Source organism: Gorilla gorilla, chromosome 13 (genome assembly GCF_029281585.2).
Source record: "Gorilla gorilla gorilla isolate KB3781 chromosome 13, NHGRI_mGorGor1-v2.1_pri, whole genome shotgun sequence".
Classification (NCBI taxonomy): domain Eukaryota; kingdom Metazoa; phylum Chordata; class Mammalia; order Primates; family Hominidae; genus Gorilla; species Gorilla gorilla.
In genome coordinates this window covers 108,654,521-108,669,645 of record NC_073237.2, presented here as the reverse complement: position 1 = coordinate 108,669,645, position 15,125 = coordinate 108,654,521, and the positions used below count along the sequence as shown (strand labels likewise).

At 41.0% G+C, this 15,125-nt stretch overlaps 1 protein-coding gene across 3 annotated transcripts in view; it reads right to left on the bottom strand.

Annotated features, from left to right (window-relative positions):
- The window catches only part of HSDL2 (hydroxysteroid dehydrogenase like 2), an 88,000-nt gene that overhangs the window by 43,621 nt on the left and 29,254 nt on the right, over positions 1-15,125 (bottom strand). For 2 of the 3 annotated variants that reach the window (XM_031014284.3, XM_055350421.2), the window contains 2 exons: positions 13,611-13,714; positions 11,442-11,540 (listed from right to left, as the gene is read on the bottom strand). In XM_031014284.3, the coding sequence (XP_030870144.1) occupies positions 11,442-11,540; positions 13,611-13,714 (203 nt within the window). The remainder of the gene's footprint in view (positions 1-11,441; positions 11,541-13,610; positions 13,715-15,125) is intronic. The other variant, XM_019033655.4, reaches the window with a different exon arrangement.

Below are 15,125 nucleotides of genomic sequence, written 5' to 3'. Positions count from 1 at the left end.
GTTTTGGCAAGGGCCTATAACATCTGACCCCCATTTCCTTATGGACATCGTCTCATTTTCTGCTCCTCTTCCCTCACTCTGGCGACACTGGTCTTCTCCCTGCTCTTGCATCATGCCAGCCATACTAGTCCACAGGACCTATCCACTGCTGCTTCCTCTGCCTTGCATGTTTTCCCTCAGATAACCTTTGGCTAACCGTATTACCCCCAAGACTAACGGTATGCTCAAATGTCAAAGTCTATGCTCAAACGTCACCTTCTCAGAAAGGCCAAACCTACCTTCCCTGGTGGTCTGACGGTTAGGACTTGGCACTCTCAGAAAGGCCAAACATCTCTTTTCTTTCTTTTTTTTTTTTTTTTTGAGATAGGGTTTAACTCTGTTGCCCAGGCTGGAGTGCAGTGGTATGATCACGGCTCACTGCAGCCTTGATCTCCTAAGGCTCAGGTGATCCTCCTGCCTCAGCCCCCTGAGTAGTTGGGACGACAGGCGCACACCACCACACCCTGCTACTTTTTGTAGATACGGAGTTCTGCCATGTTGCTCAGGCTGGTCTCGAACTCCTGGGCTCCAGCGATCGGCCTGCTTTGACCTCCCAAAGTGTTGGGATTACAAGCAGAAGCCAACACTCCTGGCCTAATGCCAAACCTTTCTACTCTATTTTAAATTGCCAACTTCCTTCCTCAATGGCTGAGACTCCAATCCCCCTTCCTTTGTTCTGTTTTTCATAGCATATTACCTTCTAGCATACTATATACTTTGCCATTCATCATGTTGTCTATTGTATCTCTCCCAATTAGACTATAAGTTCCATAAGGACAGAGATTGATATCTCTTTTGTTCTCTGATGTATCTTCAGCAAACAGAGCACAGCTTGGCACAAAATAAGTGTCTGATGAATGTTTATTGTGTGAATAAAATTTAAAATTCTTAAGAGTCAAAGAAGGCTTTTTCTGACTTTGTTACCCCAGGATCCCAAAGACCTACAGGTTAGGGAAGTAGAGGAAAGGGCAGGGGGGAGGACAAAGTACAAATGGTGGTAACAAACTCTTCAATCTCCCACATTAAATGGTAAACTCCTTGAGGGTAAGGATTGTGTCACATTCATCTTAGTACCCATGTTGCCTTGCACCGAGTAGATGGTTAATAAATTATCTGTCAAATGCATAACAAGTGAATAGTGCAGAGAACTGTGCCTGGCATGTTAGAATGAATGTTTGGAAAATGAATGAATGTAAAGTGAGAAGTCAGCTGGGCACAGTGGCTCATGCCTGTAATCCCTGCACTTTTGGAGGCTAAGGCAGGCAGATCTCCTAAGGTCAGAAGTTCAAGATTAGCCTGGCCAACATGGTGAAATCCCATCTCTACTAAAAATACAAAAATTAGCTGGGCATGGTGGCGTGCGCCTGAAATCCCAGCTACTTGGGAGGCTGTGGCCTGAGAATCGCTTGAACCTGGGTGGCAGAGGTTGCAGCGAGCCAAGATCGCACCACTGCACTCCAGCCTGGGCAACAGAGCAAGACTGTCTCAAAAATTAAAAAAGAAAGTGACAAGTAACATAAGGGAGGTACAAAGAGGGAAAATAACATGTTAGAACTTTGTTACCTCAGAGACCTCCCTTTTTAACTTCCTAACTCTCTGTATCAACTTTAATGACAACAATGATGTGAGGGAGGGTAATTGAGAAAGGGTGAGAAAAGGCAAAGAAGTTGAAAAAGAGAGGCACCATAAAGTGTAAGCTTTTAAGTTTTTTGGCTGTGACCCATAATAAGTAACATTTTCATATATGAAACAAAAGCTTATGAAACAATACTGACCCTTCCTCCATGCAATCCACTCTAATATTTTCTATTCGATTCCACTAGAAATAAAACAAAACCACAACAAAACAACTCTGGCTGCTACTCACTAAATCAATTTCACAATCCACTAAATCGATTTCATGCCTCACCAACGAGTCTTGACATATAGTTTGAGAAATATTGAAGAAGTGCCTTTTTCACTCTCATCTTTTTCCCCACTGCAAAAAACAACACTCTTCAGAAAATCTTAAAAGAATTGTCTGCTACAGAAACATAAAGGAAACAAAGAAGCAATAAAACATGGTTTTGGTCCCACAGTGGGGACCAGGGAAGAAACGAGTCTTGGTCAAATTGCAGAAGAAAGGAATTTAACCAAACTGATTTCTGGACTACTTAGAAGAAAAAGAAAGATGGCGATTGGAAAGCTGGCTGCAACCGTCAAATATTCCTAAGAGTTACCTCAGCAGCATGCCCCAGTACTCAGTAAATTCTCACCCATAGTCCTTTGTTTCCCATCGTCTACACCACAGGCCACAGAATCTTCAGTACTGCTTGGAGCCGGGGAACTCCCTTTATCCAGTACATAGCAGATAGGAAGAAACAATGAAAAGAAATCCTTCATTTGTTCCTAAACTAGAACTCTGGATATGTTCCACACAGCTATATGCGGCAGTTCAGTTCAAGAGTACCACCAGGGCTTTAATAATACTTTGCATAAATGCTGGATTAAATATGCTTTTAAAACCTAACTTCTACCAACCTAGACATACACTAGGTAAAAAGGCCAAAGAAGTATCCCCAATACCCATGTCTGCTGCGTGATAACTGTCCAATCAATAGTTGTTGGATGATGAATGAATAAATAAAATAATGCCAGAAGAAAGAAGAATGGGAATAAACAATATACTAATATAAGGGTCCTTACAGGATATAGAAAGATGTTAAATGATATGACTGGGAGAATCAGGAAAATCTGGAATGACAGAACTCCTACAAGATAAACGACCTGGTTTTTCAAGAAATAAGTGGCAAGAAAAAAAATGAGTGTAACTGCTTTAGATTAAAAACACTTGAGACTTATCAAACAAATGCAATGTATGGAACAATTTAGATCCTGATGTAAATAAACCAACTGCAAAGAAAACATTTATGAGACACTTGAGGGAATTTGAACACTGACTAGATATTAGATGATATTAAGGTATGTTTGTTAGCTATGATAATAATTTTGTCTTTTTAAAGAGACCGAATCATTTAAAAATACATATTGAAGTATGTACAGATGAAATGATGCTATGATTGAGATCTGCTTAAAAATAATGTGGCGAGGGCCAGGCGCAGTGGCTCAGGCCTGTAATCCCAGCACTTTGGGAGGCCGAGGCGGGTGGATCACTTGAGGTCAGGAGTTCGAGACCAGCCTGGCCAACATGGGAAAACACCCTCTCTACTAAAGATACAAAAATTAGCCGGGCACAGCAGTGGGCGCCTATAATCCCAGCTACTCGGGAGGCTGGGGCAGGAGAATCACTTAAACCTGGGAGGTGGAGGCTGCAGTGGGCTGAGATCGTGCCACTGCACTCCAGCCTGGGTGACAGAGTGAGACTCTGTCTCGAAAAACTAATTAATCAATTAATTAATTAATTAATAATATAATATAATAATAATCTGGTGAGGTTAGAAGTGGGGTTAAAGGGAGATGGAGATGTGAGGGCTGGTAAAACTAGATTGGCCATGTGGTGAAATCGTGAAGCGGAATAGTACGTGATGTACTACTCTCCCTACTTGTATACATGTTTGTACATATGTTTGACTTTTTTCATAATTAAAAGTTTGAAAAATATGCAACAAAGGGCTTTAGAGGTTATTTATAATACCTAATTTTATATAAGGGGAAGCTAGGTACAGACAGCTACTGCAGCTCACACAGCTAAGAAGAATATGTGCAATACAGAAACTTATTTTATTTTTATTTTTTCGAGGGACTGGTTCTTTATTTCATAAAGACACTTGTCAATATTCAGTATCAAAACTGCTGCACTATCGATTTTTCTTTCTCCCAATTGGCCCCAAAGAGACCACATCAAAGGCTAGTACATTTTAAACCAATAAGCTGCAGGATGTACACCTAACAGACCTCATAGAAACCTTGCCAGGGCAAGGAGCAGTGGCTCATGCCTATAATCCCAGCACTTTGGGAGACCAAGGCGGGTGGATCACCTGAGGTCAGGAGTTTGAGACTAGCCTGGCCAAAATGGCGAAACCCTGTCTCTACTAAAAATACAAAAATTAGCCAGGCATAGTGAAAGGCGCCTGAAGTCCCAGCTACTTGGGAGACTGAGGCATGAGAATCGCTTGAACCCGGGAGACAGAGGTTACAGTGAGCTGAGATCATGCCACTGCACTCCAGCCTGGGCGACAGAGCAAGACTCCATCTCAAAAAAAAAAAAAAAAAAGAAGGCTTATCAGAAAGTGGGATTGTGTAGGGAAAGAAACCTTAAAAGAAGAGCAAACTGCCAGCCCACGGACTACAGAGGCTATCACAGCCAGATGGGGGTGACCAGGGTGCCACCAACCCAAAGAAGCAAAGAGAAACTGAATAATTTTAAATACTAATGTGATGTTTGGATATTTTATCAAAATTAGTTCTAGCAGGGCACAGTAGCTCACGCCTGTAATGCCAACAATTTGGGAGGCCGAGGTGCAAGGATTTCCTGAGCCCAGGAGTTCGAGACCAGCCTGAATAACATGGCAAGACCCCATCTCCACACACACACACACACAAAAACTGAAAAACTAGCTGGGCATGGTGGTATGCGCCTGTGGTTCTAGCTATTTAGGAGGTTGAGGCAGGAAGACGGCTTGAGCCCAGGAGGTCAAGGCTGCAGTGAGCTGTGATCATGCCACTGCACTCCAGCCTGGGTAACAGGGCAAGATCTTATCTCAAAATAAATAAATAAAAATCAGTTCTATCATTTCTTTACATGAACTATATTATATGGTTAATTGAGAATCTGGAATACAGAATAAGTATGCTAATAAGAAAATTAAACAAAATGTGACACCGAGAATATGAAAGCTCAAAGGCTCTCACAGAAGAAAAGATACAGATGGAATTAATTTCCATAATTAATAGATTATGGAAATCTATTTGAACTTTACAATCAAGAGTCCACACATTTGAAGAGTATCTAAGTAGATTACTTCTCTGGTTGCATTATATTTATATGGTTTACTTGCCCTAACAAAATTTGTAAACCACTAAGGGCAGAAACAATATGGTATTGCTTAATTCTCCAATAGTTCCAAGTTTGAGATATGACTAAAAAGTAATATTTCAATTTTAATAAGCATTTAAAAACTTACATGGAGATTTTATGGTAGTTCAGAATAAGTTACCAACTTACCAAGTCCACTTAGTAGATAGGAACATTACACAAAAATTTCCAGCAAATCAAGTAAGACCTTAATGCTTTAACTATCACATTTAATACTAACACAGCATTAAGTAGTAGAAAGGATGCAAGAACTGAAGTTAAAAAAAGGGAAGAAACTGCATATATATTATGATGAAAAGCATTCCCATTATTCACAAGAACACAACAAATATAGGTCCCATCATTGTTACTATTCAACATTGTTCTAAAAGGATTAGCTAATCTAATAAGAAATGGAAAAATAATTTAACATATAACAAAAAGGCAGAAACACAATTGTCACTTTTTGTGATAAGACTTTAAACCTAAAAAAACTAGGAGAATCTGCAGAAAACTTCAGTACTAATAAGAGAGTTCAGTTTACTAGTATATTTGTAATAAAGGTATATAGTTTTTATATTAATATATACTTTAACAAATTAGAAAATATATTGAAAAAATAAAAATATAAAATATCTAGTAATACATTTAATTAAAAATGGATAGGACTAGTCTTCTGCTTTTGGAAATATGTTTTCTTTTTTTCACTGCTAGGAGCCAGCGTCCCTAACACCACATTGTTCATGGATCAACTATATGGTGACTTATATACTCTAAAGGGCTGTCTTATTACAATAAAACTATAAATAAGCAATAAACATTTTTTAAAAGCATTGCTGGGCTCTCAATAAGTCAAGAGAAAACTACTGGTGAAGGCTAGAGAGGAAGAGAGAGGAGAGTGCAGTAAAGCAAGAAAAAAAGAAACCAAGGATGTAAGAATTGGAATGTTATTATAGATTATATTATTACCTGCACAGAAAATCCAGGAGACTCTAGATAAATTATTAGACTCAACAAGAAAGTTTAGAAAGATAGCTGCCTATAATGTTTAAATGCAAAAACATTTCTACACCCTAGCACCAAACAGAAAATATGATTTTTTTTTTTTTTTGAGATGGAGTCTCGCTCTGTCGCCCCGGCTGGAGTGCAGTGGCACGATCTCGGCTCACTGCAAGCTCTGCCTCCCAGGTTCATGCCATTCTCCTGCCTCAGCCTCCCAAGTAGCTGGGATTACAGGCGCCCGCCACTATGCCCGGCTAATTTTTCTGTATTTTTAGTAGAGACGGGGTTTCACCATGTTAGCCAGGATGGTCTCAATCTCCTGACCTCATGATCCGCCCACCTCGGCCTCCTAAAGTGCTGGGATTACAGGCGTGAGCCACTGTGCCCAGTCTAATTTTTTTAAAAGATACCATCTAGCCCAGGTGTGGTGGCTCACGCCTGTAATCCCAGCACTTTGGGAGGCCAAGGCAGGAGGATCATCTGAGGTCAGGAGTTCGAGACCAGCCTGGCCAACATGGTGAAACCCTGTCTCTACTAAAAATATAAAAATTAGCTGGGCATGGGGGCGAGTGCCTGTAATCCCAGCCATTCGGGAGGCTGAGGCACAAGAATCGCTTGAGCCTCAGAGGCAGAGGTTGCAGTGAGCCAATTGTGCCACTGCACTCCAGCCTGGGCGACAGAGTGACACTGTCTCAAAAAACAAACAACAACAAAGATACCATCTAGAATTGTAGCTGCCTCAAAATGAGATGGTTAGAAAGTGTTCCCTTCCCTAATCTTCCCATGCTCATATAAGTCCTTTAGAATTCAGTGACTTCTGGCCTGGGGCAGTGGCTCACACCTGTAATCCCAGCACTTTGGGAGGCCGAGGCAGGTGGATCACCTGAGGTCAGGAGTTTGGGACCTGCCTGGCCAACATGGTGAAACCCCCTCTCTAATAAAAATACAAAAATTTGCTGGGCATGGTGGCAAACGTCTGTAAACCCAGCTACTCAGGAGGCAGAGGTTGCAGTGAGCCGAGATTGTGCCACTGCTCTCTAGCCTGGGCGACAAGAACGAAACTCCATCTCAAAAAAAAGAAAAGAAAAGAATTCAATGACTTCCACATTTCCTTCTTCCCCAAATTCTAGGTTTTGAAGACAGTGTAGTGCTTTTGGCTAGAGACAATTATTAAACTTTTCTCTTATCCTGTCTCTTCAATATAGGGAGTTGTTATTTGGTACCTGTATTTCATATTCCCTGTTATTCTATATAATCCATGTACATTTGACCATATATTAAATATACTACAGGTTTATTTGCTAGCCATTATTTTCTCTCCTCTTTTTTCTGACTCCTATCTTGAAAACTCTCTGTTCTGACAGATTTGCTGCTTGGTTAACAGCCCTTTCTACAAGACTCTTCTCAAGTGTGGTAGCATATCCACATATCTTCCCTTCATCTTGTCAATAAGTAACTACCTTGGCTGAGTCCCTTTGTATCAGCAACGTACAGATGTTATTCCACTGCCTTCTAGTTTCTGGCATTGAAGATAAAAGAGTCTGCAATCATTTTCCTTTGTAAGTAACATATATTCTGCCTGAAGGCTTGGAAGATTTTTTTATCCTTGAAATTCTGAGGTTCTCCCAGATGTCTTTCTCCCCCTCATAAATTCAGCCTCAAATTTGGTAAACCTTTTAGTCTACATCCATATCGGTCTTTCTTCAGCTCAAGGGAACTGTTTCCTATTATTCATTCAATTATTGTTTCTCCTCTATTTGTTCTCTTTCCAGACCTCCTTCTGGGACTCCTGATATTTGCATGTGAAGTTCCCCGGATGTGTCCTCTAAGTCTCTCTCCATTTACTTCAGGGTGTTTCTGCTCTTCTGAGATATTTCTTGCACTAGAATATCCAAGCTGCTTACCCAGGTGTTACTCAACATCCAACCCTTCAACTATTACATACATATATATGTATATTTTAAAAACACAATTTATTTTTAGTTCCAGAGAGCACTTTTCATATTATATTTCAACCTCTTATGTCAGGATTTTTGTTTTTAAATTGAGATATTTTTTCTTTAGCAGTTTGATTTCACTGAAAACTGCTATTCTGGGTGTTGGTGTTCTGTTTATTTTTTCTATGTCTGGATATTGGGTCCTCTTAGCTGTACTGCAATTTTTCTTTGTTTCCTTATAGCACTGTTCACCCTTATATAGTTCGTTTGCTTGTTTGTTTTTTGAGACAGTCTCACTCTGTCGCCCGGGATAGTTTAAATGATGCCAGCTTTGCCAGCAGTAGTAAGTTATCGTATCAGATACACCAGTCACTGAATCTATTTTGGGACTTGAAGAAGTCTCCGAGGTCTCCTCACTTCCACTCCTCAAGGATAGGAAATACTTATCTTGCCTGTTGAGTCACCCTGTTGAATCCTCAGATCTCCATGGTCAAAGCCCTTCTGAGTATCTGTTCTTTCTCAAGTTCTCTCACCTGGCTCCATTCTGTCCTCTAGCTCAGAGAGAACAGTCTTTCACAAGCTTCTCAAGTTCCTTCTCTTACAGAATCAAGTCTTACTCATTCCTTCCTAGGCTCACCTGCCCACCGCCCTAGCAGCTGCTCCAATCAGGGGAAAGGGAGGGACAGCAGGGACATGAATTCCAGTAGTCATCTAGAAACCCCCTCTGCCGACAAATTCAGTGAAAAAGATTCCAATTTGCCATCAGTAGAAATGTTTTCAAAAATGTAATGAGGCCGGTGCAGTGGCTCATGCCTGTAATCCCAGCACTTTGGGAGGCCGAGGAGGAGATATCACTTGAGGCAAGAAGTTCAAGACCAGCCTGGCCAACATGGCAAAACCCCCTTTCCAATAAAAAAAACTACAAAAAGTTTTTTTTAATGTAATGAATATGAAGACTTTCCAAAGGAATCCAAAAATATCATGCATTTACAAAGATCTGAGTGACTATTACGGGCAGAGCACTACCCTAGGAGCAGAAACACCAGTATTGATCCCTAAGGTGGTTCCTCGTAGAGGGGCCATGTTGATTTTCTGTTTAAATTCCAATGTGAGTATAATCAAGTTTCTGTTCAATTTTTGTTTGTTTGTTTTTTTGAGACAGGATCTCACTCTGTCCTGTCTCAAAAGGCTAGAGTACAGTGGCATGATCACGGCTCACTACAGCCTTAATCTCCAGGGCTCAAGCAATCCTACAATCTTAGCCTCACGAGAAGCTGTGACCACAGGCATGCTCCACTGTGCCCAGCTAACTTAATTTTTTGTAGAGATGGGATCTCACTATGTTGCCTAGGCTGGTCTTGAACTCCTGGGCTCAAGAGATCCTCCTGCCTCTGCTTCTCAAAGTGTTGGGATTACAGGCACGAGCCACTGCAACTGGCCTGTTACATTTTTAAAGAGTGAAATGAAAAAGTGGTTCCCACTATGCATTCTCTTTTTTTGTTTGTTTTTTAACCCACTTCCTGTTTAGGAAAAAAAAAAAACTACCAGCGCTCATTTAATTTTACATAAACACACACGTTGAAGCTGAAGCAAATCTGACTGATTTTCAGTGTGAAAACGTAAAAGTTATTGAGTTATTTCTAAACAGAACTTGTCTCTAACCCTAATGTAACAGAAATGTATATGATGTTACATTAGAATTAGAGACAAGAGTATTCTCGGGACAAAAGGGAAGTGGGTTAATTGAGACAGGGTCTCACTCTGTCGCTGAGGCTGAAGTGCAACAGCATGACCATGGCTCACTGTAGCCTTCAACCCCCGGACTTAAGTGATCCTCCCATCTCAGCTGGGGCTATAGGTGTGCACCACTACACCTAGCTAGTTTTTTTTTTTTTTTTTTTTAGAGGCCTCACTATGTTGCCCAGGCTGGTTTCAAACTCCTAGCCTCAAGTAATCCTCCCATCCAATCTCAGCCTCCCAAAGTGCTAGGATTACAGGAGTGAGGCACCACACCCAGTCCCTCTGCATACTCTTTATCATTAGACATACTTTTCTGGGATGTGATTGCCATTTACATATTTTGTTGTTGTTGTTGAAACAGGGTCTTGTTCTGTTGCCCAGGATGGAGTGCAGTGGTCCAATCTGGGTTCACTGCAACCTCTGCTTCCAAAGTTCAAGTGATTCTCATGCCTCAGCCTCCCAAGTAACTGGCTAGTTTATCCTATTTTTAGTAGACACGGGGTTTTGCCATGCTGCCCAGGCTTGTCTCAAACTCCTGGCCTCAAGTGATCTGCCCACCCTGGCCTCCCAAAGTGCTGGGATGGCGTGAGCCATCTGTAACCACACCTGGCACCATTTACACTTAAGATAAAAAGAAGTTAAGGTTTTCATGGGCATTACCCACTAGTACATGGAAAAATGTGTAGTGAAATGTTATCATCTCTTTTTCTTCCTTTAAGCTACTCTGATATAGAAGCAGAGGGTAAGAACCTAAAAGAAAGACAGGCTTTCCTTTTTTCTCATTTTTGCTGGCTTTCCCTCATTTTTATACATCTTACTGCCCAGCAAGGAAGCTATCAACTTCTGTTATATCATAACTGTAAATTTGCACACCAAGCCCAGGCATACACAGGTTCTTCTGTCATCTCACAGGGTTCCAGGTACTCTGTGAATTCAGAAGAATTCATGTGAAAGGAAAGATAATCCAGCTTTTTCTAAAGGAAAAAGACAAGGCCAGTAAGAATACAAAAATGTTAAAAAGCTTTTGTTAGAATGTGTGAGGAGAAAACAAAAGTATGAGAATCTGCAGAATTTAGGTAGGTTCCAGAAACAAAGATGGAGAAAGAGTTGGGGAAGTGCAGCTTCTCCTGTTGGCCTTCAAAAGATTCTTAAAGTGTTCCGGTGGTCAATGTTCCTACAAAGGCTATTGGCTGAAGAGTCACTCATGTAGTCTAAGCCAAGGCAGGAAGATGATTGAAAAGGATCTTATGTTGTACAATAAAAAGTTGAACTTGTTTCCCAACAAACAGATTGAAGTTAGTGTTAACAGTCTACATACTCTCACCCTATCATACCCAAGATGCACCTCAAGAGTGTCAAGGACAGGCCGGGCGTGGTGGCTCATGCTTGTAATCCCAGCACTTTGGGAGGCCAAGGTGGGCGGATCACTTGAGGAGTTCGAGACCAGCCTGGCCAACATGGTGAAACCCTGTCTCTACTAAAAATACAAAAAATTAGCCAGGCATGGTGGTGCGCACCTATAGTCCCAGCTGCTTGGGAGGCTGAGGCACGAGAACTGCTTGAACCCAGGAGGCAGAGGTTGCAGTGAGCCAAGATCACACCACTGCACTCCAGCCTGGATGACAGAGTGAGATTCTGTCAAAAAATAATAATAAGTGTCAAGGACAATACATGAAAATCTAACAAATGAAGTTTTTAAAAATACATACCTGTTTTAGGCCATAATGCATTGACTGCAATTTCACCTTTAAATTCTTCTGCCATTCCAAGCACATACATAGACATACCATACTTAGCAATGGTATAAGCTGAAAGAACCACAAAAAATAATAATTTAATTATAAAAGAAATTAATTTGATTAACTTATGAGTAGAAATAAACAATTTTTCTATTACTATTTTCTTCCTGATATATGGTACATGTATGTATATACATAGGTATGTGTATATATCTGTGTGTATATACATATACATGTGTATATATATGTATATACATACAACACACCCACGCACACATATATATCAGGAAGAAAATAGTAATACACACATGTATATACACACACATACATATATACATATATATACACATACTCTTTTTTTTTTTTTTTGAGACAGGGTCTCACTCTGTCACTCAGGCTGGAGTGCAGTGGTGTGATTACGACTCACTGCAGCCTCTACCTCCTGGGCTCAAGCAACCCTCCCACCTCAGCCTCCCGAGTAGCTGGGACTATGGGTGTGTGCCACCAAGCCTGGCTAATTTTTCAATTTTTTGTAGAGACAGGGTTTTGCCACGTTGCCCAGCCTGGTCTTGAACTCCTGGGCTCAAGCAATCCACCTGCCGTGGCCTCCCAAAGTGCTGGGATTACAGGTATGAGCCACCGTACCCAGCCTCCCTGATATATTTTTGAGAATTCTTTTCAATAATATAAAATATAACTTTTCACTGTACTATTTTGTAAAGAACAGGTTTTATAGAAGTGAACAGAGATGAAATCATTTTATATATCTCCCTCCTAATATTCGATTAAAATAAAAGTGACAGTAATAAACTTTCATTTTTCTTAATACTATGAGGTAAATTACATTATTATCTCTTACTATGTTTCTTTTTTTGAGACACAGTTTCACTCTGTTGCCCAGGCTGGAGCACAGTGGTGCAATCTTGGCTCACTGCAAACTCCACCTCGCAGGTTCAAGTGATTCTTGTGCCTCAGCCTCCGAGTAGCTGGGATTACAGGTGTGCACCACCATGCCCAGCTAATTTTTGTATTTTTAGTAGAGATGGAGTTTCACTATGTTGGCCAGGCTGGTCTCAAACTCCTGACCTCAAGTGATCTGCCTGTCTCGGCTTCCCAAAGTGCTGGGATTACAGGTGTGCACCACCATGCCCAGCTAATTTTTGTATTTTTAGTAGAGATGGAGTTTCACTATGTTGGCCAGGCTGGTCTCAAACTCCTGACCTCAAGTGATCTGCCTGTCTCGGCTTCCCAAAGTGCTGGGATTACAGATGTGAGCCACCATGCCTGGACTTTTTTTTTTTTTTAAGAATGAAAGTGTTTATTTAAAGGGAAACCACTGCTAGTAAAACAATAATAAAAAAAGGCTGCAAATGTATTTAACCTAGTCAATTAAAGTGGAACTTCTTTCAGTTTTACTCTGTGGGTTCCCATTCCAAGTGCCTTTCCAAATGTTAGTGAATTGTGCTGAAATAAAAACTAAGTGTTTGATACAACTATTTTAAAGGAGGCACCTATATGTAAATCTTGTTGCTTAGCATATTTACCTTAAACCATTAGTTTGCTATGAAAGGTAATAGGGTTTTTTTGTCGTTTTTTTTTTTTTTTTAGAGTCAGGGTCTCGCTCTGTCACCCAGGCGGGAGTGCAGTGCCATGATCATAGCTCACTGCAGCCTCAAACTCCTGGGCTCAAGCGATCCTCCCACCTCAGCCTTTCAAGTAGCTAGGACTACAGGTGCATACCTGTCTAAGAAAAATAAAGTATCTCATAGATAGTTTTTAACCAACTTTATAGATGAATAAATTACACACAGTAAAACACACTCATTGGGAAATGAAAGAGCTTTCTGAAATGGTAAAAATCTGTATCTTGATTTGGGCGTTGGTTATATACATTTCTCAAAACTCATCAAACTGAACCATTAAGAGCTGTGCATTTTATTGAATGTAAATTATGCCTCAATTTTTTAAATTACAGATAAAAGATGAAGAATCTACTTTCCAAATGCCACTTAATGATTTGGCATAGAAAATTCAATGCTGAATGTTATGTGCAGATTGTGATTACATCAGACATACACAGATTTAATTCAAAACAAATTAAGCACAAACCATCCCCTCACCCTACCACCTACCACCTACCACAGTGCTGTTTGAACCAAACTGGATTTAGGTTCAGTGGTGGACTGATATTGAGGATATGAGCAACTTTACTCTTTTTCAAATAAGGAATACATGCTTTAGATCTGAAAGCAAAAGAAAATACAAGCCAAATTTAATAGCTTTCTAACAATTTCTCCACTTTTTTTAAGAGAGGGGGCCTTGCTCTGTTGCCCAGGCTGGAGTGCATGACTCGATCACAGTTCACTAAAGCCTTGAGCTCCTGGGCTCCTGGGCTCAAGCAATCCTCCCACCTCAGTTTTCCGAGCAGCTGGAACTACAGGTGTGCACCACCATGCCCAGCTAATTTTTGTACTTTTTTTTTTTTTAGAGACAGGGTCTAGCTTTGTTGCCCAGGCTGGTCTTGAACCCCTTGGACTCAAGCACTCCTCCTACCTCAGACTCCCGAAGTGCCAGGATTGTAGGTTTACAGGTGTGAACCACTGCGACCAGCCAATTTCTCTTTTTTTTTTTTTTTTTTTTTTTTAATTTTAAGACAGGGTCTCTCTGTTGCCAGGCTGGAGTGCAGTGGCATGATCACATCTCATTGTAGCCTCTGCCTCCCCAGCTCAAGTGGTCCTCTCACCTCAGCCTCCTGAGTAGCTGGGACTACAGGCATGTGCCAGCACGCCCAGCTACCTGGATAGTTTTTGTAATTTTTTTTTTTTTTTTTTTTAAGAAACAGGGTCTTGCTATGTGGCGCAGGCGTGTCTCAAACTCCTGGACTCAAGCGATCTACCCGCCTCAGCCTCCCAAAGTACTAGGATTACAAGTGTGAGCCATCATGCCGGGCCAATCCACTTTTTTTTTTTTTTTTTTTTTTGAGACGGAGTCTGGCTCTGTTGCCCAGGCTGGAGTGCAGTGGCACAATCGCTCACTGCAAGCTCCGCCTCCCGGGTTCATGCCATTCTCCTGCTTCAGTCTCCTGAGTAGCTGGGACTACAAGGCGCCCGCCACCACGTCCGGCTAATTTTTTGTATTTTTAGTAGTGACGGGGTTTCACCGTGTTAGCCAGGATGGTCTCGACTCCTGACCTCGTGATCCACCCGCGCTCGGCCAAGATACATTTTAAACTACTCCTACAGAGTAACTGAACTTGCTCAGAAATCTGTAGGGAACTGTTTTGTTTGTTTTGTTCATAGGGTACTTTTGTTTGCTTTCTAGAATTAAAACAGAAAAAGCAACTAATTTTCATCCTTTGAAATTCTGCTTAATGGCCTGACAACATGATCTGCTTGATGGAAAAAAACAAATCCTTGATATACTAGCCTTAAGCCCAACTGAGGTTATCCGCAACCACAACCATCCCAAATTCTGCCTCCCTAACACACATATGTAATTTTCAGAGATAGTTAATATACTTGTCGGTCAGCACAGTGGTAAATAACATGAGTGTTCAAGTGAGACAGACCAGGGTTCAAATTCTGCTTCTGCCCCTTCATTGTGTGATCTTGGGAAAATTGTATAGCATTCTAATGCTCAGTTCTCTCCTCTGCA